The sequence below is a fragment of the Lepidochelys olivacea genome (genome assembly GCF_965140295.1).
Source record: "Lepidochelys olivacea isolate rLepOli2 genome assembly, chromosome: 14".
NCBI lineage: Eukaryota > Metazoa > Chordata > Testudines > Cheloniidae > Lepidochelys > Lepidochelys olivacea.
This window is the reverse complement of record NC_140424.1, coordinates 39313363-39341320: the sequence shown is the minus strand read 5'-3', so window position 1 is coordinate 39341320 and position 27958 is coordinate 39313363. Positions and strand designations below refer to the sequence as shown.

General features: G+C 50.3%; 1 protein-coding gene and 1 long non-coding RNA gene across 2 annotated transcripts in view; one reads left to right on the top strand and one right to left on the bottom strand.

Moving 5' to 3' along the window:
* Window positions 1–27958, bottom strand: part of LOC311530852 (butyrophilin subfamily 1 member A1-like) — a 45853-nt gene continuing 17895 nt past the window's right edge. Inside the window, exons 4-14 of the mRNA XM_084647806.1 lie at window positions 27048–27329; window positions 23482–23589; window positions 17438–17470; window positions 17312–17344; window positions 17186–17218; window positions 16292–16312; window positions 12516–12548; window positions 11496–11516; window positions 7711–7731; window positions 7580–7606; window positions 1–955 (exon numbers count right to left, since the gene is read on the bottom strand). Coding sequence (XP_084503932.1) covers window positions 396–955; window positions 7580–7606; window positions 7711–7731; window positions 11496–11516; window positions 12516–12548; window positions 16292–16312; window positions 17186–17218; window positions 17312–17344; window positions 17438–17470; window positions 23482–23589; window positions 27048–27329 — 1172 coding nt within the window. The 3' untranslated portion in view covers window positions 1–395. The remainder of the gene's footprint in view (window positions 956–7579; window positions 7607–7710; window positions 7732–11495; window positions 11517–12515; window positions 12549–16291; window positions 16313–17185; window positions 17219–17311; window positions 17345–17437; window positions 17471–23481; window positions 23590–27047; window positions 27330–27958) is intronic.
* Window positions 808–27311, top strand: LOC311530934. The gene is made up of 4 exons (XR_014714120.1): window positions 808–917; window positions 8447–8550; window positions 23505–23658; window positions 27192–27311. It is a non-coding gene; the product is annotated as an uncharacterized lncRNA (long non-coding RNA).

The following is a 27958-nucleotide window of genomic DNA, read 5'->3' as shown; positions in this document are numbered from 1 at the left end:
TGTAAATAATTCCATTTCTAAAAAGATGTTTAGATGCCTTTTTTTGAAATACTGTGAAATTTAAAGTATTCTTGTATTTACACCTTGTTACAATAATATTTTCTAAATTAGATTAATCTTTTTTATTTCCTATTTTACATTGAGAGTTCACAAGGGTAGAAAATTCTGGCAGGAGTGAACGACGCCATCCCCCACCATCTGCTACCCCGGGGCAGGGGACGGGGCAAGGTGAGGGCTGGGGGTTGCCGGGTGTCCGGTTTTCGACTGGACCCTCCAGTGGAAAAGGGAAACTGGCAGCGTCCGGTCAGCACAAAAACTCCAGTAGCTGCAGTAACCGGCCCCCCCACAGAGGAGCAGCAGCGCTGGGGGGGCCGGTCTGTGCCGCGGGGTCAGTGTCAGGGACCGAGATTCCCCCCGGCCGGAGCCGGGACCGGGCAGATGATCAGGGGAGCCGCGTTTGTACCCCCAGCGTTGAGACCGGGACAGAAATAAGGGCGGAGCGTCCCGAAGAAGGTGTCAGTGAACGTGAAGAGATGGGACCCGTCAGTCACATTGTAAAACGAGACCTCGCCCGCCTCATAGTCCAGGAAAATCCCCACCCGGCTGGGCCGGATGCTCACGGGGAGGGGGGTCGGGGGGGAGGTGAGGGCCTTGTATCCCCCATACCACTGCCACACGGCCCAGTATCCATTCCCAGGGGAGAGTGCGACCCTCCCCTTCCTGCGCACAGATTCCCGACAAACCCCCAGAATCCATCTCGTCTTGTCTCCCACCCCCACCTCCCAGTAATGCCTCCCGCCCGCGAACCCCTCAGCGCCCAGGACAGAGACACAATAATCAAATCTCTCAGGGTTGTCGGGCAGATCCTGGCGTGTGTCTCCATCGCTCACACGTTTCCGATCCCCAGACAGGACGAGGTAGGGATTTGCCGTGTCTGGATCCAGAGTCACGTCCACTGGGGAGAGAGTCACAGAGTCAGGGCCGGGGGCAGGGGCTGGTCACTGGGATCGAAGGGAAATTAACCTGCGTCCCCGTTAATCACTGGGGGGGGTTGTTGCCTGAGGGGAGTCAGGGCCCCTCTGCCTGTGAGGAGACAATGGGGGGAAGGGGCAGGAGGAGCGGGGGAGGGGTGCGAAGGTGTCAGTGGGGGAGGGGGGAGGGGAGAGGCTGATGCCAGGAGAGGAAAGGGGAGGGGCAGGTGACAGGAGCAGAGGGGGGAGGGGTAGAGCGTGGGGCAGGCAGAAGGGCAATGTGGGGACAAGGGAAGGGGCAGGCACCATAAGAACAGAGGGGGGGCGAAGGGCAGGATCCCGGGTGCTGCAGAGGGTGGGGGGAGGGGTGGGCTCCATGGGAGAAGAAGGGGACGGACCCCAGGGGGCTGCGGGGGGAAGGGAAGGGGCGGGCACCAGGGGGGGCAGAGGGGTGTGAGGGAATGGGGGAGCTCCAATGGGGCAGGGGAAGTCAAGGGGAGGGTGAGCTGCCAGGGGGTGAGATGATGAGGAGTGGGGAGGTGGAACCATGGGGGGAGCGAATGGGCAGGCACTGGTGCCGGGGGGCAGAATGGGGGGTGAGGGAACAGGTGAGCAGAAGGGGGGCAGAGAGAGGGGTGTGGAGAAGGGCAGGATCTAGGGGGGCAGAGGAGTGTGAAGGGAGATGTGGGCACCAGGGGGGCAGAGGGAGGATGAAGGGAGGGGTGGGACCCAGAGATTAGGAGAGGGTGAGGGGAGGGGCGGGCCAGTGCTGAGGTGAGGGGAAGGGCAGAGACCAGGGGTCCAAAGGGGGGCGAGGGGAGGGACTTGCACCAGGCGGGCAGAGGGGGCAAAGGAAATGGCAGGCACCAGGCGGGCAGAGGGGGCAAGGGTAGAGCTGGGACTTGGGGCAGAGGAGGAGCTGGCATCAGGGGACTAGAGGGGTGGTGAGGGGTGCAGGTGTCATGGAGCCAGAGGGCGAGGGGAGGGGCAGAGTGAGAAATAAAGAGAAGGTGGCATGGATGATGGTGGCAGAGGGGCGAGAGGAGAGTGAGGTCAGTGGGGCAGAGGGTGGTGAGGGGGTAGGCACCAGGGAGGAAGGGGACAAGGGGAGGGTCAGGTTTTTGGGGGGGCAGGGGGAAGGAGGGAAGGGTGCGGGGGGTAAGGGAAAGGGTAGGTGCCAGGGGGATTGAGGGGGTTGAGCAGAAGGGCAGACACAGGGAGGGCAGAGGAGGGGAGGGACAAGCACCAGGGGGCAGAGAGGGGCGAGGAGAGAGGCAGGGGCAGGTGGGTAGAGGGAGGTGTTAGGAGACGACATTGGGGAGAGGCAGGTGCCGGGGGGTCAGAGTGGGGCTAGAGGAGGGGTGGGCACAGGGGGGTGAGGGAAGGGGTGCGTGCCAGAGGTCAGAGAGGGTGGGGAGAGAGGCAGGTGCCAGGAGGGCTGAGGGGAGTAAGAAGGGCAGAAGCCAGGACAGCAGAAGAGGGTGAGGGGTGGGACGGCCACCAGGGGACAGAGGGGGTGAGGGCAGTGGCAGGCACCAGGGAAGCAGATGTGAATGAGGGAAGGGGTGGGAGACCTGGCAGCAGAGGAGGGAAAGGGGAGAGGTGGATGCCAGGACATAGCGGGGGTGTGAAGTGATGGGTAGGCTCCAGGGTGTAGAGGATGGATCACTGGGGTTATGGATCAATGATTACAGGGTGACTGGAGTAGGGGGGCTGGACTCTGCGTCTCCCAGGTCGGGGCCTGACACCCTGGGCTGCAGAGTCAGCCTAGCTCCCACGCTCTGGCCAGTGCCCAGGGCAATATTTAGACACAGGGGGACGTCATCAGACCCCCAGAGCCCAGCAGCTCAAGCCCTCATGGCGTCCCACGGGGGGATTGAACCGGGGACTCCCCGCTGGGGGCCCAGCCACGGGGCTAAAGGCTGGAAGGGAAGCGGCGGCACATTTCTGTTCATTGAAACTCGTCAGCAAACTCGACAGGGGTTCGTGAATCGTTTCTGTCGACCCAAAATATAATTTTGCAGCAAATAAAGTATTTGTCCAAAACATTTCACCCAGCTTCACTGTAAACCTGTCTGAGCAACTGAGGAGCCCAAATCCCAGTGACTTGCAGTGAGTGACTTTCAACATCCCCAGAAACGCAAAGTTACGGGCAGGTCAGACTCAGGACATCAGCTATGAAACACTCCAGAGCTGCTATTTAATTTGACCTCGTTAAAAAAATTCCCCGAGCCCCTGATCTCGCCCCCAAAATCAGGCTGAAAATGGAGACCCCACAAATCAGCCTGAACTCTGCCCAGAGCGATTGTCCCATGGATGATGTTGGCGGCACAGACCCTCTGCAGCTGCACCTGGGCGTCTCCCAGAGCAGACAATGGTCACAGAGACGGTCCCAGAGCCCCAGGGGCCCCGGTGTCTCCATCTAACCACTGCGCCAGCCACCCCCCTCGCTCTCATTAACCAGCCCTGGATCAGACGCGCTGGGAACTTTCAGACCCAGACTCTGGACACACTCTGGGTTCATGTACACAGCCCGCGGCAGCGAGTCTCCGAACGGGGTGGACAGATTCAGGCTTGTGGGGCTCCCTCCTTGGCACTAAAAATAGCCACATAGACGTTCACGCTCAGGCTGGAGCTCAGGCTCTGAAGCCCAGCATGGAGCCAGGTCTGCCCCTCACAGCGCAAGCAACGAGATTGTCTGTGTCCACGTCCCCTTCACCCCATTCCTGGGACAGGGAACAGCAGCCCCTGGGCCCCTCCCTTCACCCCCAGGGCAGGGGAGCGAGAGCCCTTGGTCTTCTGGGCAGTGGGGCCTCCCAGCACCAACTCCTGGGTCAGTGAGAAAGTGTCTCCACCTGGAGAGCTCTGTGCACCCGGCAAATACACAGATGTGCCCGTGGATCAGGATCCGGGATGGTCCTCTCCCCAGGAGTGATGGAAGCTCCCTAAAAGTAGAGGGGCCTCCGGTGCCTGAACCATGGCCCCGCCCTCCCATGTGGGTCCTTCTCCTGGAGCTCCTGCCCCCGCACCACCCCTTCTCTCCGAACCCCTGCCCTCACACTGCCTCTTCTCAAGACCCCGCCCCCACACAGCCCCTTCTCCCCAAGACTCCACCCCCTCACCACCTCTTCCCCCCCAACACCCGGCCCCAGTGGTAGCTCCTCTCTGCCCCCTCCCGCCCCCCATTGCTCAACCTTACAGCCGGTAAAAAGTGGGAGACCTAGCCCTCCTATCAGTAAAAGTGATGGGGCCATGGTCTCCTGGCCCCTCTCTTCCAGTGCCATTTATTCTCCAGCACCCCCAACCCCGGGAGGAGAGGGGGCCTCGGGGCAGTGTCAGTGAGTTCAGTGCTGGGGGTACGAGTGAGGTTTACACCCCACTTGCTGGAGCTCTGGATATCAAGGGTACGAGGACGTCACAGTGGCCGTGTGAGCCCCGCACTGTCCTGCCAACATGGCTCAGCCCTGACACCTGCTAGAGTCTCTCCCTGGGGAGGAACCGTCCCTGTGGCCCCTTCAGGCCTTGGCCTCCCTGCGGAGGTGGCCGGTCAGGCTGCCGTCAACGAGAATTACGACATGAGCTCCTGTTCACTGGGAGCCGGACTCTGAGCCTGGGCTGAGATCGGTGACTGGGGAGTGAAAGGCCCCAGCTCCCTCACTGCCCCCCTGAGCCAGCCCAGCGCCCCCAGCCATTCAGTGCGATAACAGCGATGCTCACACCTGGTGACACCCCCAGTGCCCGCAGCGGCCAGGGCGAGGGCCTGTCCAAGGAACAATGGGTGCAAGCTGCAGCAAGGGAGACTGAGGCTGGAGATGAGGAAACACTTTCTAAGTCTCAGGGCAGCGAAGCTCTGGACCTGGTCCAAGGGAGGCTGCGGGATCCCCGTCACTGGAGGTTTGTAAGAACAGATTGGACAAATCCCTGCCAGAGATGGTCTAGGCCCTGCCCCAGCACCAGGGGCTGGGCTAGGTGACCTCTCCAGGTCCCTTCCAGCCCTGCAGTGCCACGAGTCTAGGTTACAGCTGTTCCTGGGGTGTGGTGTGGGGCACGTGGCAGAGTTAACACTGTTAGTGACCATAGCAGCTCAGCGTCCCTGCCAGGGGCCTGAGCTGGCACGTGGCTGCCTGTACCCAGCTCAGCAGGGTGTTACTGGGCCGTGTGGACAGGACCTAGGGTTGGCACCTGTCCATAGGGTTGTCAGGCCTCCGTCCTTCACCACAAACCCCTCATCCCCAGCCCCACCCCAGAGCCCGCACCCCTCCCTCACTCTGAACCCCTCGGCCCCAGCCCGGAGCCCCTTTCTGCAACCCAAACCCCTCATCCCCGGCCCCACCCCAGAGTCCGCACCCCCAGCTGGAGTCCTCACCACCCCTGCACCCAACCCCCTGCCCCAGCCCGGAGCCCTCTCCCACACCCTGAACCCCTCATTTCTGGCCCCACCTGGAGCCCACACCCCCAGCCCAGAGCCCATCCCCCCCCGCACCCCAATCCCCTGTCCCATCCTGGAGCCCTCTCCTCTATCCCAAACCCCTCATCCCTGGCTCCACCCCAGAGTCCGCACCACCAGCCGGAGCCCTCATCCCCCTCCCACACCCCAAACCCCTGCCCCAGCCCAGTGAAAGTGAGTGAGGGTGGGGGGAGAGTGAGCGAGGGAGGGAGGGGGGATGGAGGGAGCAAGGGCAGGGCCCCGGAGAGGGGGAAGGGCAGAGCCTCAGGGCAGGGGCGGGACAGGGGTGTTCGGTTTTGTGAGATTAGAAAGTTGGCACCCGACCTGTCCAGGTTTTCCCAGGATTGTCCCTTTGTCCACGTCACTCTCCTGGGAAATCTGTGAGTCTGCCCAGGACGTGACAAGTCCCAGGTGTGTCAATGGCTGTAATGGGGGAGCTGCGGGGTGACCGTGCCTACGCAAAGGGAGCTCTGGGTCCAGAGTGCCTGGGAGCTGCAGAGACGGGGCAGCTCGGAGCAGTGAGTGAGATCAGGAGCTCAGGGCCAGCAGGGCCCAGTCACCCCTGTGCAGGTACCAGCTGCGGGGGTCACTGCCGGGGGCAGCGGGGTAGATCTGGCGCCATGTCCTGCTCGGTGAGGTTGGTACTTGGGGCAGTCCAGGAGCAGGAGCCTGTGGTGGCTGGTGCCCTCTCCTGGGATTCAGATGGGGAGACGGTGCCCGGGTGAGGGGACAGGTGATGTCCATGAAGCAGGCAGATTTCCTGTTTTGTTGGACCTCAGAGGTGGCAACCCGAACAGGACCCCCAGCGGTGTTTGTGTAACTGCCCTGGATGCCCCCCTCCCTCCCAGCTCTGTGTGGTAGGAGACCCTGGAGTGTATGGACCCTGGGCCAGTGGCTCTGCAATGTGTGTGCATGGCCCCTGGGCTCTCTGATCCCTGCTGGAGCGGCCCCGACTCCCCCAGCAGGCTCCAGGGCACACACACGGTCAGGCAGGAGGCTGGGAGCAAACACACACACAGCTCAGCCCCGGCTGTGAGGCAGAAAAGCTGCCACGGGGGCACAATTAGTTGTAACTGGGTCAGGGGAGTGTCACGGGCTGGTTACAAAAACCTGTCTGCCCTGGCAATGGGGACAGGGCCTTCCTCCCCCCAAATCCAGGGAGACAGTGAACAGCTCCTGTATGGTTCTATTACGCGAGAAGGAAATTGTGGGCTGAAGCCTGGTCTGAGCATAGAAACCCTGCTGCTGGGAAGAGAGAGCTGAGCAGTTCAATGCAAATGATGGACAGATAAGAAAGTCCATTCTGCAGATCCCAGGTACCACCCTGGAAAGGTGACACCAGGCAGAGGTGACAGTAAGCCGGTACGCCCTGGTACGGCATATCGGCAAGAGCCGGTGCGCCGTACTGGGGTGGATCGGCTTCCCCAGGCGCAATTTAAAGGGCCTGCGGCTCCCCACAGCGGCTGGAGCCCCCTGCCCTTTAAATTGCTGCCAGAGCCCTGGAGAAGCGGCGGCGGGGCTGGGGCAGCAATTTAAAGAGCCCAGGGCGGTCGCGGCGGCTGATCAATGGGTCCTTTAAATTGTCCCCGGAGCCCCACAACTGCTTCCCCAAGGCTCCGGCTGGCTCCGGGGACAATTTAAAGGGCCTGGGGTGGTACCGGCAGCCAGGGCTCCGGGGACGATTTAAAGGGCCCAGAGCTCCGGCCGCCGCTACCGCCCAGGGCCCTTTAAACCACTGCCAAAGCCCCCGGCTGCTGCTGTTACCCTGGAGGGGAGGGGGAAGAAGGCACTTGCCAGTATAGGGTGGGCTGTGGCTGGCTCTGACCCCCAGCCCCACCCCTTCCGCTTGAGGTCCCGCCCCTTCCAGGGGCCAGAGCTGGCCCTAGCCCAGCCCCGTGCCGGTAAATCCCTCAACTTACTTTCACCCCTGACACCAGGGGCAGTATTCCCTCACCAATCAGCCCTTTCCCAAAGGGAGCATGTCCCTGCTATGCAATAAACCTGGGATGTCACCTGCCCCTTTCCATCTGCCCCCAGTGACATTGCTTTCTCGAGCCTATTGAATGTCATAGGAAAATGCTCAGTGCAGGGAAAGGAGCAGAGAACTCCCAGGGGGAGGTGGGTCTCACCATGGATAAAATATCAGCGTTATGTACTGTACCTGCGTAGAGCTGGGCGAGTCTCCACCCTGCAACCAAACACAGAGAGAGGGGTGAGAACGCCCCTGATCACCAACACGCTGAGCAGGAGACAATGTGAGACAAGGGTGATACTGGGGGGAATGGAACTTACTGAGCTCAGCCTGGAGTTTGTCTAAAAATAAAACAAAGAGAAATGAGTCAATAGCACATAGAGTCAAGTATCAGGGGGTAGCCGTGTTAGTCTGTATCCACAAAAACAACAAGGAGTCTGCTCCTTGTTGTTTTTGTGAATACCACATAGAGTGACCAGATATCCCGATTTTATAGTACCGATAGTTGGGGCTTTGACTTATATAGGCGCCTATTACCCCCCATCCCCTATCCCGATTTTTCACACTTGCTGTCTAGTCACCCTCATATCACATTATCTTGCAGAAGAGAAGTGAGTCAAAAAGGCTCTAAAGCAGGGAAGTTAAAATCCTTAGACTCAGCCTGGAGGCTACGTCAACAACCGGAGCCTGGCACCTCCTGAGCAGCAAAGGAATTAGCAAGGGGAGAAATATAGTAACCCCACCCGGCCAGGCGCAAGAGGTTGTTAGAGCTAAACAGGGACCCCTCAGCAAGTGGAAATATTAACCCTGTGAAACCAGTAGAAAGGAGCATAAAGTACATCGGGTGAAGTGCATGATGGGAATTAGGAGGCTAAAATGGAATTAGGAGAGTGAACGTCCAGTGACATAAAATAAAGACCAGGGAATTATTTCAGTCCATCAGAATCAGGAAGCCTGTGAGAGAATCGATGGGTTCCCTGGATCCACAGGGGCGAAAGGGAGCAATTGGGAAGGGTACGGACAATGCTGAGAGACTGACTGGTTTCTTTGCCTCAGTTTTTGCCACAGAGAATGTTGGGGAGAGACCTGCCCTGGAGCTGTTCTGTTCATGAAATGAATATCAGGGATTGAGGTGTGAAGACGAGATATTGGAACAACTGGTAAGTTAAAGAGCCAGCAGCCACCAAGAGCAGCGTGGATCCCTGCCAGGGGACAAACGTTCAAGAGTTCTGAAATGTCAGAGCGATATGGCTGAGCTGCAAGCAATAATACGCATCTCTCATTAAAATCAGCGACTATTCTGGAGATTCAGAGGGTTGGGAATGTTGTACCCAGCTTTAAAAATTTGGCAGGAGTAATTCTGAGAATTACAGCCCAGTGAGCTTTACATCAGTAACTGGTAAACTGGTTGAAACAAGAATTAAAACAGAATTCTAAATCAGCTACATGAGAATGATGGGGAAAAGTCCAACTAGCACAGCTGGAAAAGAAAACTGTGGGTTTGTCTACACTTAAACCCCTACAGCAGTGCAGCTGCACCACAGCTGCTGGGGGGCTTCAGCATAGACACGACCTACCCTGAGAGGAGGGATTATCCCATCGTCATAGGTCACCCACCTCCCCCAAAGTCAGTAGCTAGGTTGAGTCTTCTGTTGACCTAGCACTGTCTATACCAGGGGTTAGCTTGGTGGGTTCACTCTCTATTCACACTCCTGAAAAACGTAGCTATACCAAGATAAATTCCTAGAACAGACTAGGCTTGTGTCTCACTAATCTATTAAATGTCATTGAGTATGTCAGTACAGTGTGGCACAAAGGAGAACCCCTGGCATAATTGATGTGGACTTTCAAAAAGTCTTTGAAAAAGTTCCTCACAAAAGGTTATGAAGGAAACGAAGGCTGTCTACGCCACCACTTATGTCTGCAAAACTTATGTCACTCAGGGAAGTGAATATTCCACCCCCTGAGCAACATAAGTTACACTGACATAAGTGTTAGTGTGCACAGCACTATGTTGGTGGGAGAAACTCCTCCTCACATAGCTACCACCACCCGCAGGAGGGGAATCATTATACTGATGGGAGAACTCTCTCCCATTGGCATCGAATGGCTCCACTAGAGATCTTACAGTGGCACGGCTGCATCGGTTCAACTCTGGCATTATAAGCTCTGTAGTGCAGACATTAGTCTTCATGGAGTGAGAGGTAAAGTATTGTCCTGGATCAGAAACCAGCTAAACAACAGAAAACAGGGTAGGAATAAATGGTCAATTTTCATATCTAAAAAGGTTAGTAGTGGGGTGCCTCAAAGTTGGGTGTTAGGACTGGTGTTTAGTCTATTTCAGTGGTTCTCAAACTGTGGGTCAAGACCCCAAAGTGGGTTGTGACCCTGTTTTAATGGGGTTGCCAGGGCTGGCTTAGACTTGCTGGGGCCAAAGCCCGAGACCCACCGCCCAGGGCTGAAGCTGAAGCCTGAGGGCTTCAGCCCTGGGTATTGGGGCTCTGAGTACAGGCCCCCTGTCTGGGATGGAAGCCCCTGGGCTTCGGCTTTGGCCCTGGCCCCCGCACCCAGGGGGCAGAGCTCGGGCAGGCTCTGTCTTCGATCCCCCCTCCTGAGGTCGTGTAGTAATTTTTGTTGTCAGAAGGGAGTTATAGTGCAATGAAGTTTGAGAACCCCTGGTCTATTTATCAGTGACTTGGAACAAAGGATAAGCCCTAAAGAGGCAAAATTTGCAGATGACACACAATTATTTAGGTTACCAAAGAAGTCTGAGTTATTTCAGAGAGACCAAGCTTGGATAACATGATGGCTGATGAAATTCAGTGTTGATCAATGGAAGGTTACGCACATTGCAAGTATAATTAGACCTATGCATGCAGGTTATTGGCTTTAAAATACTCAGGAAAAAGACCTGGGCAGCACTGTGGACCCCTCTTTGAAGAACTCCACTCAGTGTGCAGTGGTATTTAAAGAATGAAGTGTCAGGATGCACAAAGAACAGGACAGAAAATCACACTTATATACATCCTCACCGGTACTGGTCGCCCTATCTCAGGAAGGATATTACAGAGACGGGCAATAATTATGATTTGAGCCCTGAAGGCAAAGCCATATAAAAAGTGATTGAAAAAGATGGGACATTTTAGTTTAGATAGGAGACATGACAGAGATATAGAAAACAGTGAGTGAGAGAGAGATCAATTGGGTTCTCAGACCTACCTTCCCTCCTAGTGCAAGAACAAGAGGATACTCAGCTAAATTGAAAGGTAGCAAATTTCAAACTATAAGAAGAAATACTCTTGTTTACATGATGCATAATTAGCCTGTGGACCTCCTTGCCACAAGATAGCATTGAAGAAAAGAGTTTAACAGAAATAACAGGAAAGGACATTTATATGGCTAATGAGAACATGCTGTTTTACATTGAGTATGGTTATAACAAAACAGACAAGCAAAGAAAAACCCCAAATGGACGAAGGATTCAGAAAGGCCCAGATACTGATATGGAAATGTAAATATCCAGAGTTGTGATAATTCTCAAAAACACAAGCATTCTGCTTCACGGCACAAGCCAAACACTGACAGGGGTCTGGAGGGATTCGAGGGAACTCTCCCTGGGGGCAGATTAGTCGATCATTGGGGTGACGGGACTGGGTGGGACGGGGGTGGAGCCCGCAGCCAATAGCACAGGAGAGCAAATGGGCAGAGTGACACTGTAGCGAGCAGCACAACGACATCATCAGCCACCATGTCCCTGGCCACCTTCTGCCTGGCAGGTCACACCGGGGGTGTTAAGGACTACAGCCAGCTCACAGCATGGGCACAGTGCTGGCTACACAGAGGGCAGAGTGAGCCAAACCCGCTCTCTCCCCTGGCTGTGTGGGAGCAGTAAACCCCTGGGAGTTCAGGGAGTGGGGTTTGGGTCTGTTCATTCTGTGTCCTGAGTGTGAGGGACGAGGGGCAGAGCTTCTCTGTGCACCGCACAAACCAAACGGACTTAGTTCATAGTGAGAGCTCTCAAGACCTGCCTCGGGGGTCTATGAAACTTCTTGCAAAGTTTGAGATTCCCCCTCCTCTCCCATTGCAATGAATAAAGGGACCTCACCTTTCTCTGCACGATGCGCCGCTGGAAGTGAACAACAGGAGAGGTGGGTTACAAGGTAGAAGATTTATCTGTACGTATTGCAAACTCATAGTGGACATTTTTCTACTGGTAGAAAGTAGAACACACACTGGGGTGCTCTGCCTCCAGCTACTCCCACTGCCAGCGTTATACTGGGGACACAAGGCTTGTGCAGGTAAAACGCTGAGTACATGGCTCTCCCCTTTCCCTTTTGGCTGAGGCCCCCCACTGAACTCGACGGTCTGTCTGTCTGTCTGGAATGGGATAACTCTTGAGAACCATGTCCCATCGATTGCAGCGTTTCAGGGGATTTTCTAAGTATCAATGAGCTGAACCCTCCTGATTTTGGTGAAAACTGGAGAACTGGAGAAGCCTGATTTCCACTAAACTCACTGTTTGTTCCCTCAGGATACAGGAGAAGCCAGTGACCTTGGGGTTAGGGTTTAAGGTGAGGGTGAGGTTAGGGTTAGCAGTGGGCCCCTCCCCCACTCCAGTCAGCTCCCACAGCTGCACTTCTTGCCTCCTCTTCTCCTCCCCCCCCCCCCCGTATTCCAGCCAGGTCCTTCGCCTCCCCACTCTGGTCAGAACTCTATTGATGTGGGTGAAAATCAGAAAAGCCTGATTTTATTGGAAATCAGTTTTTCCAGTTTTCTGCTTTTCACAGCAATCAGTAGGGTTATGGGCAGGGTTGAGGGAGAATGGTGGTGCAGACCCCTTTGGAAATGTTAGGCATAGTCTGCAGACCTGCCGTGGTCTGTGGTCCACAGGTTGAAAACCACTGCTCTAGGGGGAGAAAATGGGGAGAGGTGAAATTCCCCTGTCGTATTTCTAGGAATAATCCTGACATCAGTTCATGTAACGAGCCCAGACACTGACCTTTCTCGCTCTCCAGTTCAGATCGCAGAGTCTCTAGGGGGAGAAAAGTGGGAGAGGTGAAATTCCCCTGTCGTATTTCTAGGAATAATCCTGACATCAGTTCATGTAACGAGCCCAGACACTGACCTTTCTCGCTCTCCAGTTCAGATCGCAGAGTCTCTAGAGGGAGAAAAGGGGGAGAGAGGAGATTTCATTCCATCATGTTTATGGTGAAGTTCCTATAATTGTTTAACGCAGCTCTGCTGTAATTATGCAATAGAGAAACAAATGGAGAGACACAGATGGGTCCATCTATTGAGGTCCCCGCACCCCCGTCCTAGGCCAGCTCCTGAGCTTGTGGGTGATGCCTGTCCCCTGATCCTAGTGACACATGGGAACAGCTCCCTCTAAGGCCAGGTTAGTTGGGTGGTGCCCTAGCTAAGAATAGGGTGGAGGTGTCTTTCTTTAGCTGGGTGCTCAGGTCAGCATGAGCCTCGGAGGGAGGAGTGGATGGACCCCTACAGGCATCGCCTCTAAGATCAGCTCTTTCCACTTAGAGCTTGTCCATTTGGTGTCAGCCCTGGGGTACCAACACTGCTAGAAATGGAGGTAGTGGCATGTCTGCCAGTCACTGCTGAGCACAGCCTGAGCGAGAGCATCTTGTGCCCAGTGTGATCGGCGTCTCAGATCAGCTGTGCAAATCCTGAGTGTGTTTGTTTTATTACAGCAATCCTAGCCACAGCACACCAGTATGGCTGATGTGGAGAATTCTCTAAAAGGCCCAGGGGACAAGACAGTGACAGCTGATTGTTTCGTGTTTGGAAATGAGCCCAACAAAGCTGTCTCTAGGCACATAGACAAACTTTACATACAACTCAAAATGAGTGAATCCCTGTGTCAGGGTTCCCTCCCCACTCTGAACTCTAGGGTATAGATGTGGGGACCCACATGAAAGACCCCCTAAGCTTATTTCTACCAGCTTAGGTTAAAACGTCCCCAAGGCACAAATTCTTTGCCGTTGCAGGGTACGCTGCCACCACCAAGTGATTTAACAAAGAATCAGGGAAAGGACCACTTGGAGTTCCTATTCCCCCAAAATATCCCCCCAAGCCCTTATACCCCCTTTCCCGGGGAGCCTTGAGAATAATATCCTAACCAATTGGCTACAAAGTGATCACAGACCCAAACCCCTGGGTCTTAGGACAATAGAGAAATCAGTCAGGTTCTTTAAAAGAAGGATTTTATTTAAAAAAAAGGTAAAAATCACCTCTGTAAAATCAGGATGGAAAATAACTTTACAGGGTAACAAAAGATTCAAAAACACAACAGAACTTCCTCTAGGCTTAGTTTCAAAGTTACAAAAAACAGGAATAAACCTCTCTCCAGCAAAGGAAAAATTCACAAGCAAAACAAAAGATAATCTAACACGCCTTGCCTGGCTTTTACTTACAACTTTTGTAATATGAGAGACTTTTAGGATGGTTTATAGGAGCAGGAGTTTTCTGACCTGATGCTTCTCTGCTTCCCAAGAGAACACACACAAACAAAGCCCCCCACCCCCCAAGATTTGAAAGTATCTTCTTCTTCTTTCCCCATTGGTCCTTTTGGTCAGGTGCCAACCAGGTTATTTGAGCTTCTTAACCCCTTACAGGTAAGGAGGAATTCTAGGCTACCCTTAGCCATATGGTTATGACACCCTGTCACCTAAATGTGGACTCAACCCACGTAATGGATCTGTTAAAGCCAGGAACGTTAAGAAAGTTCCTACAACTAATCAGGAAAAAGATCTTGGAGTCATCGTCGAGAGTTCTCTGAAGACATCCATGCAGTGTGCAGTGGTAGTCAAAAAAGCAAACAGGATGTTAGGAATCATTAAAAAAGGGATAGAGAATAAGACGGAGAATATCTTATTGCCCTTCTATAAATCCATGGTACGCCCACACCTTGAATACTGAGTATAGACGTGGTCTCCTCATCTCAAAAAAGATATATTGGCATTAGAAAAGGTTCAGAGAAGGGCAACTAAAATGATAGGGGTTTGGAATGGGTCCCATATGAGGAGAGATTAAAGAGGCTAGGACTTTTTAGCTTGGAAAAGAGGAGACTAAGGGGGGATATGATAGAGGTATATAAAATCATGAGTGGTGTGGAGAAAGTTATTTACTTGTTCCCATAATATAAGAACTAGGGGCCACCAAATGAAATTAATGGGCCACAGGTTTAAAACAAATAAAAGGAAGTTCTTCTTCACACAGCACACAGTCAACCTGTGGAACTCCTTGCCTCAGGAGGTTGTGAAGGCTAGGACTACAACAGGGTTTAAAAGAGAACTGGATAATTTCATGGAGGTTAAGTCCATTAATGGCTATTAGCCAGGATGGGTAAGGAATGGTTTCCCTAGCCTCTGTTTGTCAGAGGGTGGAGATGGATGGCAGGAGAGAGATCACTTGATCATTACCTGTTAGGTTATGGTGCAATGAAGTTTGAGAACCCCTGGTCTATTTATCAGTGACTTGGAACAAAGGATAAGCCCTAAAGAGGCAAAATTTGCAGATGACACACAATTATTTAGGTTACCAAAGAAGTCTGAGTTATTTCAGAGAGACCAAGCTTGGATAACATGATGGCTGATGAAATTCAGTGTTGATCAATGGAAGGTTACGCACATTGCAAGTATAATTAGACCTATGCATGCAGGTTATTGGCTTTAAAATACTCAGGAAAAAGACCTGGGCAGCACTGTGGACCCCTCTTTGAAGAACTCCACTCAGTGTGCAGTGGTATTTAAAGAATGAAGTGTCAGGATGCACAAAGAACAGGACAGAAAATCACACTTATATACATCCTCACCGGTACTGGTCGCTCTATCTCAGGAAGGATATTACAGAGACGGGCAATAATTATGATTTGAGCCCTGAAGGCACAGCCATATAAAAAGTGATTGAAAAAGATGGGACATTTTAGTTTAGATAGGAGACATGACAGAGATATAGAAAACAGTGAGTGAGAGAGAGATCAATTGGGTTCTCAGACCTACCTTCCCTCCTAGTGCAAGAACAAGAGGATACTCAGCTAAATTGAAAGGTAGCAAATTTCAAACTATAAGAAGAAATACTCTTGTTTACATGATGCATAATTAGCCTGTGGACCTCCTTGCCACAAGATAGCATTGAAGAAAAGAGTTTAACAGAAATAACAGGAAAGGACATTTATATGGCTAATGAGAACATGCTGTTTTACATTGAGTATGGTTATAACAAAACAGACAAGCAAAGAAAAACCCCAAATGGACGAAGGATTCAGAAAGGCCCAGATACTGATATGGAAATGTAAATATCCAGAGTTGTGATAATTCTCAAAAACACAAGCATTCTGCTTCACGGCACAAGCCAAACACTGACAGGGGTCTGGAGGGATTCGAGGGAACTCTCCCTGGGGGCAGATTAGTCGATCATTGGGGTGACGGGACTGGGTGGGACGGGGGTGGAGCCCGCAGCCAATAGCACAGGAGAGCAAATGGGCAGAGTGACACTGTAGCGAGCAGCACAACGACATCATCAGCCACCATGTCCCTGGCCACCTTCTGCCTGGCAGGTCACACCGGGGGTGTTAAGGACTACAGCCAGCTCACAGCATGGGCACAGTGCTGGCTACACAGAGGGCAGAGTGAGCCAAACCCGCTCTCTCCCCTGGCTGTGTGGGAGCAGTAAACCCCTGGGAGTTCAGGGAGTGGGGTTTGGGTCTGTTCATTCTGTGTCCTGAGTGTGAGGGACGAGGGGCAGAGCTTCTCTGTGCACCGCACAAACCAAACGGACTTAGTTCATAGTGAGAGCTCTCAAGACCTGCCTCGGGGGTCTATGAAACTTCTTGCAAAGTTTGAGATTCCCCCTCCTCTCCCATTGCAATGAATAAAGGGACCTCACCTTTCTCTGCACGATGCGCCGCTGGAAGTGAACAACAGGAGAGGTGGGTTACAAGGTAGAAGATTTATCTGTACGTATTGCAAACTCATAGTGGACATTTTTCTACTGGTAGAAAGTAGAACACACACTGGGGTGCTCTGCCTCCAGCTACTCCCACTGCCAGCGTTATACTGGGGACACAAGGCTCGTGCAGGTAAAACGCTGAGTACATGGCTCTCCCCTTTCCCTTTTGGCTGAGGCCCCCCACTGAACTCGACGGTCTGTCTGTCTGTCTGGAATGGGATAACTCTTGAGAACCATGTCCCATCGATTGCAGCGTTTCAGGGGATTTTCTAAGTATCAATGAGCTGAACCCTCCTGATTTTGGTGAAAACTGGAGAACTGGAGAAGCCTGATTTCCACTAAACTCACTGTTTGTTCCCTCAGGATACAGGAGAAGCCAGTGACCTTGGGGTTAGGGTTTAAGGTGAGGGTGAGGTTAGGGTTAGCAGTGGGCCCCTCCCCCACTCCAGTCAGCTCCCACAGCTGCACTTCTTGCCTCCTCTTCTCCTCCCCCCCCCCCCCGTATTCCAGCCAGGTCCTTCGCCTCCCCACTCTGGTCAGAACTCTATTGATGTGGGTGAAAATCAGAAAAGCCTGATTTTATTGGAAATCAGTTTTTCCAGTTTTCTGCTTTTCACAGCAATCAGTAGGGTTATGGGCAGGGTTGAGGGAGAATGGTGGTGCAGACCCCTTTGGAAATGTTAGGCATAGTCTGCAGACCTGCCGTGGTCTGTGGTCCACAGGTTGAAAACCACTGCTCTAGGGGGAGAAAATGGGGAGAGGTGAAATTCCCCTGTCGTATTTCTAGGAATAATCCTGACATCAGTTCATGTAACGAGCCCAGACACTGACCTTTCTCGCTCTCCAGTTCAGATCGCAGAGTCTCTAGGGGGAGAAAAGTGGGAGAGGTGAGATTCCCCTGTCGTATTTCTAGGAATAATCCTGACATCAGTTCATGTAACGAGCCCAGACACTGACCTTTCTTGCTCTCCAGTTCAGATCGCAGAGTCTCTAGGGGGAGAAAAGTGGGAGAGGTGAGATTCCCCTGTCGTATTTCTAGGAATAATCCTGACATCAGTTCATGTAACGAGCCCAGACACTGACCTTTCTCGCTCTCCAGTTCAGATTGCAGAGTCTCTAGAGGGAGAAAAGGGGGAGAGAGGAGATTTCATTCCATCGTGTTTATGGTGAAGTTCCTATAATTGTTTAACGCAGCTCTGCTGTAATTATGCAATAGAGAAACAAATGGAGAGACACAGATGGGTCCATCTATTGAGGTCCCCGCACCCCCATCCTAGGCCAGCTCCTGAGCTTGTGGGTGGTGCCTGTCCCCTGATCCTAGTGACACATGGGAACAGCTCCCTCTAAGGCCAGGTTAGTTGGGTGGTGCCCTAGCTAAGAACAGGGTGGAGGTGTCTTTCTTTAGCTGGGTGCTCAGGTCAGCATGAGCCTCGGAGGGAGGAGTGGATGGACCCCTACAGGCATCGCCTCTAAGATCAGCTCTTTCCACTTAGAGCTTGTCCATTTGGTGTCAGCCCTGGGGTACCAACACTGCTAGAAATGGAGGTAGTGGCATGTCTGCCAGTCACTGCTGAGCACAGCCTGAGCGAGAGCATCTTGTGCCCAGTGTGATCGGCGTCTCAGATCAGCTGTGCAAATCCTGAGTGTGTTTGTTTTATTACAGCAATCCTAGCCACAGCACACCAGTATGGCTGATGTGGAGAATTCTCTAAAAGGCCCAGGGGACAGGACAGTGACAGCTGATTGTTTCGTGTTTGGAAATGAGCCCAACAAAGCTGTCTCTAGGCACATAGACAAACTTTACATACAACTCAAAATGAGTGAATCCCTGTGTCAGGGTTCCCTCCCCACTCTGAACTCTAGGGTATAGATGTGGGGACCCACATGAAAGACCCCCTAAGCTTATTTCTACCAGCTTAGGTTAAAACGTCCCCAAGGCACAAATTCTTTGCCGTTGCAGGGTACGCTGCCACCACCAAGTGATTTAACAAAGAATCAGGGAAAGGACCACTTGGAGTTCCTATTCCCCCAAAATATCCCCCCAAGCCCTTATACCCCCTTTCCCGGGGAGCCTTGAGAATAATATCCTAACCAATTGGCTACAAAGTGATCACAGACCCAAACCCCTGGGTCTTAGGACAATAGAGAAATCAGTCAGGTTCTTTAAAAGAAGGATTTTATTTTAAAAAAAGGTAAAAATCACCTCTGTAAAATCAGGATGGAAAATAACTTTACAGGGTAACAAAAGATTCAAAAACACAACAGAACTTCCTCTAGGCTTAGTTTCAAAGTTACAAAAAACAGGAATAAACCTCTCTCCAGCAAAGGAAAAATTCACAAGCAAAACAAAAGATAATCTAACACGCCTTGCCTGGCTTTTACTTACAACTTTTGTAATATGAGAGACTTTTAGGATGGTTTATAGGAGCAGGAGTTTTCTGACCTGATGCTTCTCTGCTTCCCAAGAGAACACACACAAACAAAGCCCCCCTCCCCCACAAGATTTGAAAGTATCTTCTTCTTCTTTCCCCATTGGTCCTTTTGGTCAGGTGCCAACCAGGTTATTTGAGCTTCTTAACCCCTTACAGGTAAGGAGGAATTCTAGGCTACCCTTAGCCATATGGTTATGACACCCTGTCACCTAAATGTGGACTCAACCCACGTAATGGATCTGTTAAAGCCAGGAACGAAACCAGTTCACACCTAGTGGTGACAGTTCTAAAGGTACAATACGCACTTCCAGCGCTGGCCTTACCATGAGGCGAACTGAGGCGGCCGCCTCAGGGGCCAGACTGTGGGGAGGCGCCACTAGGACCCAGAGTGTAGAAAATTGTGTCTGCTGCTGGGGCATCTGTATTCTCTGCTCGAGATGCCCAGAGATGGGGGAGTGCTGTGCTGGAGGAAGGAGGGCACAAGAGACCTAACAGGCAGGCAGGAGAAAAGGGGAGAGGGAATAGCAGAAAGCAGCAGGAGCTGCAGGGAGAGAGAGGAGAAGGAGCCTCTCATGTACCTCTCTAGCACCCCCAGGAGCCTGGACTGATTAACCCCAGCTTCTCAGGCAGCTTCCTGTTTCCTGCTGCTTCCCTGAACCCACCTGGGGAGAACAGGCAGTCAACTGAAACAGTAGAAGCCAGTTAGGCCCTTAAGACACTGATATCTTCCCTCACTCAGGCCCTGCTACCAGCCTGCTTATTTGTCCCCTTCCACTGAGTGTTGAGAGCCACTATAGCTGGCACAGAACAGCAGTCATGAGTGAAAGAAGAAAACGCCCCTCTGGGGCAGCACTCAGAAAAAGAAAGAAAGTGAAGGAAGCTTTTCTATCTAAGCAGAAGGAGCTCTCCTGAGATACAGAGACACAAATGTTCACGGTGAGCCTTCCGGCCCCAGTGAGGATGTGAGTGGTGAGGAGATGCCTGATCTTCCAGTTCGTCAGAGAGCAGGTGGCCTGGCAGCTACTGCAGCATCCCTATCTCCATCTCAAATGGACGTAACCATGCACATTCCTGAAGAAAAGTGTAGATCAGAAAAGAGTGTGGTAGAGGTGCAAGAAACAGCTGCTGCTAAGTTTAGTTCCTGAAGTCTAGATGATCCAGGACTGTGGACCCACTTGAGCAGTAGCCTGAGGGACTTCCATGTACTGCATGGGCCACAGTAAGTGAAAAACTTCGTGTTCCCCAAAGACAATGAAAATAGAAGTTTCCATCCAACACATTACTGGCGTGAAATCCCCAATGGTGACAAAGTGGAGAGACCATGGCTTATGTACTCAAAAACCCAGAATGCTGCATGCTGTTTTTGTTGCAAACTCTTCCAGTCTAATGTTCCAGCCACATTGGGTTCTACAGGAACAAAGGACTGGAAAAATCTGGCTAGAAATCTGGCATGCCATGAGAAGGCAGGAAATCACCAGAGAGCATTCCATAGGTGGAAAGATCTTGAGATAAGACTAAGGTTAAAGGCCACCATAGATGATCAGCATCAAGAGAAGATTTCATCAGAGTCTCTTTACTGGCAAAATGTTCTGAAAAGGCTCATTGCCATTTTGAGAATGATTTCTACCCAAAACCTAGCACTGTGTGGCACTTCAGATCAGCTGTATGTGCCAAACAATGGAAACTTCCTTGAAATTGTGGAGCTGATGGCTGAGTTTGATGCTGTACTGCAGGAGCATCTAAGAAGAGTCACCACCCAAGAAATGTACAAACACCACTACCTTGGAAAAACGATTCAAAATGAGATCATACAGTTACTGGCAATAAAAGTCAAACAGAAGATTGTGGCAGATCTGAAGTCAGCAAGATATTACTCTGTTATTCTGGACTGCACACCTGACATCAGCCATACAGAACAAATGACTTTAATGGTGCGTTTTGTAACAACAACAGAACCTAGTGAAAATGTCCCTGCAATGGTGACTGTCAGAGAGCATTTTCTAGAATTTATTGACATTGATGATACTTCAGGAGCTGGTATGACAAATGTACCTCTTAAAAAGCTGGAAGATACGGGAAATGCGATAGCTGACATGAAAGGTCAGGGCTACGATCATGGTGCCAACATGAGAGGAAAGAACAGAGGAGTGCAGATACGGATCCGAGAGTTAAACCCTCGAGCTTTTTTTGTCCCGTGCAGTTCTCATTCATTGAACTTGGTGGTCAGTGATGCAGCATCAGCTTCTCGTGAGGCTGCAGAATTGTTTAATGTAATTCAAAGCATCTGTGTATTTTTCTCGGCATCAGCTCATCCATGGCAAATTTTGAAGCAACATCTGGGAACATCCTCTCTGACACTGAAACCACTGAGTGCCACATGATGGGAAAGTCAAGGGTAGGCGATAAAGCCTATCAAACACCAAATTGGGAAGGTAGATGATGCCATAGTTACCATTATGGAGGATAATGCTGTGACATGAACTGTTCGTGGGAGAACAGTGGCAGAGGGAAATGGAATCACCAGAAACATACATCACTTCAAATGTCCGTGTGGCTTAGTGTTGTGGCATGACATACTGTTTGAAATAAATGTTGTAAGCAAGAGACTCCAAGGTGTTGACCTTGATATATCTGGAGCAATGGAACAACTGGACAAAGCAAAGTCATACCTACAGTCTTACCGGTCAGATAAGGGACTTCAACACATTCTGAAGAGTGCACAGAAGTTGGCAGAGGAACTTCACACTGAAGCTATTTTCCCACCCATTCAAGAATACAAGAGTCACCGAAAAAGACGACATTTTGATGACGAGGCACGGGATAATCCCATAAGAGACCCCAAACAACAATTCAAAGCTGAATTCTTTAACCAGGTGCTAGATTGTGCAATACAGTCAGTTGAAGAACGTTTCATGCAGCTCAAGGAACACAGCAGTATATTTGGTATGTTGTATGATATTCCAAAACTCCTCACTGTACCTGAAGAAGACCTACACCAGCAATGCAGGGCACTAGAGACAGTGTTGACACATGATGACATGCGCGATACTGACGCGAGTGATTTAGGTGATGAACTGAAAGCCCTTTCAAGATACATTTCAGCAGGATCAATTCCAAAGGCTGTTCTGGAATATATATGCACAAATAAGATGACCACCCTCTTTCCAAATGCTTTTGTTGCTCTGCGCATACTTCTAACACTTCCTGTAACAGTTGCCAGTGGAGAACGCAGCTTCTCCAAGCTGAAGTTAATAAAAACACATCTACGCTCCACAATGACACAGGAGAGGCTGGTCGGCCTTGCAACCATCTCAGTAGAGCATGAGCTGGCCCAGACTGTGGACCTTCAGGAAGCAGTTCAAATCTTTGCAACCAAGAAGGCACAGAAAGCACCACTTTGATTATTGAAACAGATAAAAATGTCAGTGTTTACTATGCAGACAAGAAAAGTTACATTTGCTGTTCAGGTGTTTGAAAGTTAAGTGTTACTTAAAATTTGTGAACAAGGCATTTTAAGTTGTTAGTTCTCCTTTATAAGGGTAGGTAGAAGAGCAGTACCATGAGAGGAATAGAACAGGAAGAAGGCAGAATTGAGACCTTTCAAAGTTTTGGCCCAAGCGAGGGGGCATGGGGGCGTCATTTGAGCTCCCTGCCTCTGGTGCCAAAATGTTGTGGGCCGGCCCTGCGCAGTTCCAACTTTCACAAGTAAACAGCACAGCTCCTCTCTGCTCTCTGAATTACCTGCTTCCGTCCCCACTGGGAAATCACCTTAACAGACATTTCCCCTTCCCAATTGACACTTGCAAATTTCTACATAAAGTTCACAGCTCTTCAGGTGAGAAAACCCTCTGGGTGGGACTTTCACAGCAGCCTTGCAGGTTTGCACACTCAGTGCCCATTAATTTAAACAAAAATTGAGTATTCAGACCCCTTAGGTGGCTTTGAAAACCCCAGCTCCCTATAAACTCACAGATCACTGAAGGCCAATTTCTGCCCTTTGTGACCAGAGAAAAAACTACAGTTGAGCAGGTTTCAGAGTAACAGCCGTGTTAGTCTGTATTCGCAAAAAGAAAAGGAGTACTTGTGGCACCTTAGAGACTAACCAATTTATTTGAGCATGAGCTTTCGTGAGCTACAGCACTTACACTACAACAGAGAGTTCATTGCCCTATTCCTGTAGCAGGATCTCAGGCTGAGCATATCTTAGTGTAGCTAAGGTAATTGCTAACCTTTCCATTTGCACAGCCACTGCTTCGCCCATCCACAGCTGCTACTTGCAAGCACAGACTAGGGGGCAGAATTGGCCCCCTCTCTTCTCCTACTTTGCTTTCTGTTTTTCCTGCAAGCAGCCAAGTTCCATATGTCGGAACTCCAAGCCCAGCTCACTGAGCCCCGCATGAGTGTTTCAAACTGAGCCATGCTGGTCCCTATGGAATAGTTCAGAATCACATTCGACTGGGATCCCTGAGTGAGATCTGACGGGGTGAAACCACTTGACACTTCTCGGTTCACATGTGAAGTCATAATTTATCCAGCTCCCCCTCCACCCTCAGCCTGGCTCCCACTGCCTGAAACTCCTCCAAACATTGAATCATAGCCTCTTAATCCCTGTATCTCTACTTTTCGTTTTGTTATTAAACCTCTCTCTCTCTCTCACACACACACACATCAAGTTCCCCCCTCTCATTACTTCACCTTTCGCTCTGTGTTGCCTCCAGAAGCAGTAACTGGCCAAGCCAATGAGAACAGCCAGGATCACACCCAGAGCCACCATCCAGGGATTTACCCTTGGGAAAAACAGCTCTGCAAGAGAAAGTGCCATTGACTTGGGAGCAAACACACACAGAATGAAGGCAGGACACTGTGACAGTGGTGAGTCTGTGACTAGTTAAAAGAGTCTCACAGGGAAATACACAGTGAGATGTGGCTCTTTTGTGCTTTATTATTAAACCAATGAAAGTCCCAGCCTGGTTACTGAACATGGTTAATTAAAGGGGGGGTGGGGGGGTTGGGTGGACTCTGCTATGCAACACCTACCTACCACTGGCATAAGTTCAAGCATTCCCTAGGCCGGGGTAGTCAGTAGGTGGACTGCAGGCCAAATACAGACGACCAGATGTTTTTGAATGGACCCTGGAATCTTTTAATTTACTTATTATTATCATTGTTTTTTTCATCATTATTATTATTATTTTCTCTGGTGTCTGACCTTGACTATACCTTGACCAAGAAATTTGGACCTTGACAAAAAATAATGGACGACCCCTGCCCTAGGCTGTTCTAAGTGATCCCAAAGCTGCATTCAGTGCAGACTGGCCCTCAGAATCAGAGGGTTGTGACCAGCTGCCTGACACCCCTGACTCCCCTACGCTCACTGGGGCTCAGTTACACGAGAGAGTCTAGCCCAACATATGTTAATACAGAATTTTAATAAAAACAAAACTTGAGCCTGGAAATTCAGAGTCAAAATTCCTCCAAAGTCCTCTTCCCTGGGCCTTGGAGCAATGGCTGACTAGAGGATCCTTGTTAAGGGACTGGTGTATTGAAAACTGTGTAAAAATTATGAGCTGACACTTTAAATACAGAAGAGTTTCTTAGTGCTGCTTGCAGGCTAGGGGACTGTGTAGGGAGCGGGCGTCTGGGTCCTCTGAAGTCATTCTGCAAAGAGCCAGCCTAGAGCAAGGCAGGCTGAGTTCTGGTTCTCTGCTTTAGGGAGCAGCCTGCTTTTTCTCTCTCTGTATTTGGCTGTGGCATGTTAGAGCTCTGGATTCTTAGAAATAAAGCAGTTACATTGCAGCCTTACAGGAAGAGTATTTATGTTTTGTTTTCAACTCTCAGTGTGTATGCCGTGAACATAACAGTCAGGTAATACTGGGCATATCATAGACTAACCAGCACTTTGAGACCTCAGATTAACAGTGCTTTACAAATGCAACATTTTTATTATTATGGAGATGAAATTTTCATTCGGTATTAACCAAGTTATTTGGCAGATAATAACACATAAAATCAGGACCTTTTTTCCCTAAAAGTTAAGATACTCTTAGGTAAGATTAGGTAAGATTTTGTTTCTGCATATTTTGGGCCTGAACTTTTACTGCTGGTATTTTCAGATGTAATCTAAATAGCAATGCTCAGACCATACCCAGGACTCTCTTCTGCTGTTTGGGGAAAATGACGTTTTTAGCCAGATTTTCATAAACACTCAGCACCCAGCAGTCACACTGAGAAGAGAGGAGAATTCCCTCCCCCACCCCTACTGACTGTGACGTTCAAGCACACACAGAGACGTCAGATACAAACATAAATACCCCTGCTGGGAGGTTGCAGCGTAACACGACTTTATTTCTTAGAGTCCAGAACCTTAACACACAAGACCCCCCAACGGAGAGGGGGGCTGCTCCCTAAGGTAGCAGGCACAACTCACCTCACCCTGCTTTAACTTGGCTCGTCTATAGGAACAGTGAGTGCGCGGCAGGCTGGGGTGTAAATCTCCCTTGCACTCGCTTGCTGTGCACTAACAGGCTGTGTGGACCCTGCTGCACCGCACTAAAAGTTCCCTGGTGCACTTTAAACTGTTCCCATTTCAAAGCAGCGTAGATCAAAGCGCACTACGGAATTGTTAGTGCACGTAGCAGGGTCCACACAGACAGTGCGCGCCAGGCTAGCGTGAGGGAGATTTACACCCCAGCTTGCCACAAACTAACTGTTCCTGGAGACAAACCCTGATTCTGCTCACTTTGCTGCAGAGCCCTCTAGCCTGCAAACAGGACCTGGAAAACCTGCACTCCAACCCCTGCTCTTAAATTGATAGTGATAGCTCTCACTACAGCAAAAGAACAAAGGAGAATTCCCTCCTCCCCCGCCCCCACCCCCAATTGAGAAGAACGATGTTTGCTGGGTGCTGAGCTCTTATGAAAATCTGGCCAATGGCATCCCAGCTTGTAAGGCGCTAAACACCTTCAGCTCCTACTGGAGTCAAAGAGACTTGAGAGGTTGCTCAGGACTTTCCAAGTTGTGCTAAGCACGTTGAAGATCCAGGACAATAAATAAGAGACACAATGATAAATACTCTCTGCCCATGTCTGTAGTGTCTCAGTCTATCTATGGAGAGGGGTAACTAGTGGATGGAGAGGGGTAACTAATGGTGTTCCCCAAGGGTCAGTCCTAGGGCCAATCCTATTCAATTTATCCATAAATGATCTGGAGAAAGGAGTAAACAGTGAGGTGGCAAAGTTTGCAGAGGATACTAAACTGCTCTAGATCGTTAAGACCAAAGCAGACTGTGAAGAACTTCAAAAAGATCTCACAAAAGTAAGTGATTGGGCAACAAAATGGCAAATGAAATTTAATGTGGATAAATGTAAAGTAATGCACGTTGGAAAAAATAATCCCAACTATACACACAATATGATGGGGGCTAATTTAGCTACAACTAATCAGGAAAAAGATCTTGGAGTCATCGTCGAGAGTTCTCTGAAGACATCCATGCAGTGTGCACTGGTAGTCAAAAAAGCAAACAGGATGTTAGGAATCATTAAAAAAGGGATAGAGAATAAGACGGAGAATATCTTATTGCCCTTCTATAAATCCATGGTACGCCCACACCTTGAATACTGAGTATAGATGTGGTCTCCTCATCTCAAAAAAGATATATTGGCATTAGAAAAGGTTCAGAGAAGGGCAACTAAAATGATAGGGGTTTGGAATGGGTCCCATATGAGGAGAGATTAAAGAGGCTAGGACTTTTTAGCTTGGAAAAGAGGAGACTAAGGGGGGATATGATAGAGGTATATAAAATCATGAGTGGTGTGGAGAAAGTTATTTACTTGTTCCCATAATATAAGAACTAGGGGCCACCAAATGAAATTAATGGGCCACAGGTTTAAAACAAATAAAAGGAAGTTCTTCTTCACACAGCACACAGTCAACCTGTGGAACTCCTTGCCTCAGGAGGTTGTGAAGGCTAGGACTATAACAGGGTTTAAAAGAGAACTGGATCATTTCATGGAGGTTAAGTCCATTAATGCTATTAGCCAGGATGGGTAAGGAATGGTGTCCCTAGCCTCTGTTTGTCAGAGGGTGGAGATGGATGGCAGGAGAGAGATCACTTGATCATTACCTGTTAGGTTCACTCCCTCTGGGGCACCTGGCATTGGCCACTGTTGGTAGACAGGATACTGGGCTGGGTGGACCTTTGATCTGACTCAGTATGGTCGTTCTTATGTTCTTATCCATGCACAGCACGGACAGGCACTGACCTGCTATGGAAATCGCTGACTCTCTCTCCTGGTTGAGTCGGGTGTTCCTGACATGGCAGGACACTTTCTGGTTGGACTCTTCTGTTATAACAATGGCAATCTCTGTTTGAAACAAGTCATTGGCCTCTTGGGATATTTTTTCAGAAGCTGATGGTAAGAGCTGCCCCTGGAGATCTCTCCACTGAGCCTCGGGCTGTGGGTACCATCCAGCTGATCGACACACCACCCGGATCCCTCCATCCTGATGTCCCTCCACTGAGATGGCAGGAACAGAGCCCAAACCTACAGAAGAAATAAATAAACTTGTGATAATCCTGCAGTGCCCAGTAATGAGCGAAAAGCTTCATTACACTGTTATCAAAAGCCATTTCCTATTAAACTAATAATCAAATGTCAGTCCATGAGTGTGGCTGGTCAGTTAATGTGGTCAGATTCCTATTTGATATACATCATGTAAAGTTAATGTTAATAAACATGTTAATGTTAATAAAGTTAATGTCAGGGCTGTTCTATGCACAAACTTGCTCCAGTTTAGTTAAAGTGGTTTGGTTAAACCAGTGAACATCCCTGTGTGGACACTCTTAAATCAAGATGGAATCGACTCAAGCTTAATTAATATAAGCCATTTCCAAACCATTTAAAAGTGTCCATATAGGTTTTTGCACTACTTCATTGTAACCAGTGCATGTGTATGTACAGGCAAACCTTCAATTAATTCACTACCAACAAACTTTGTTACTGGGGAGTTCAGGTTGTCTTGGCTGTGCCTTGTACCCTTCAGAGCACAGAAGTTGGCAGCAGAAAACTGGACTCCTCTGAGAGACAGGAAACACACCCACACGCGCACCCACATTATACAGACATTAGATAACAAAGAAATACAGGGTGAAGGTAATGCCTTCTGCACCAGA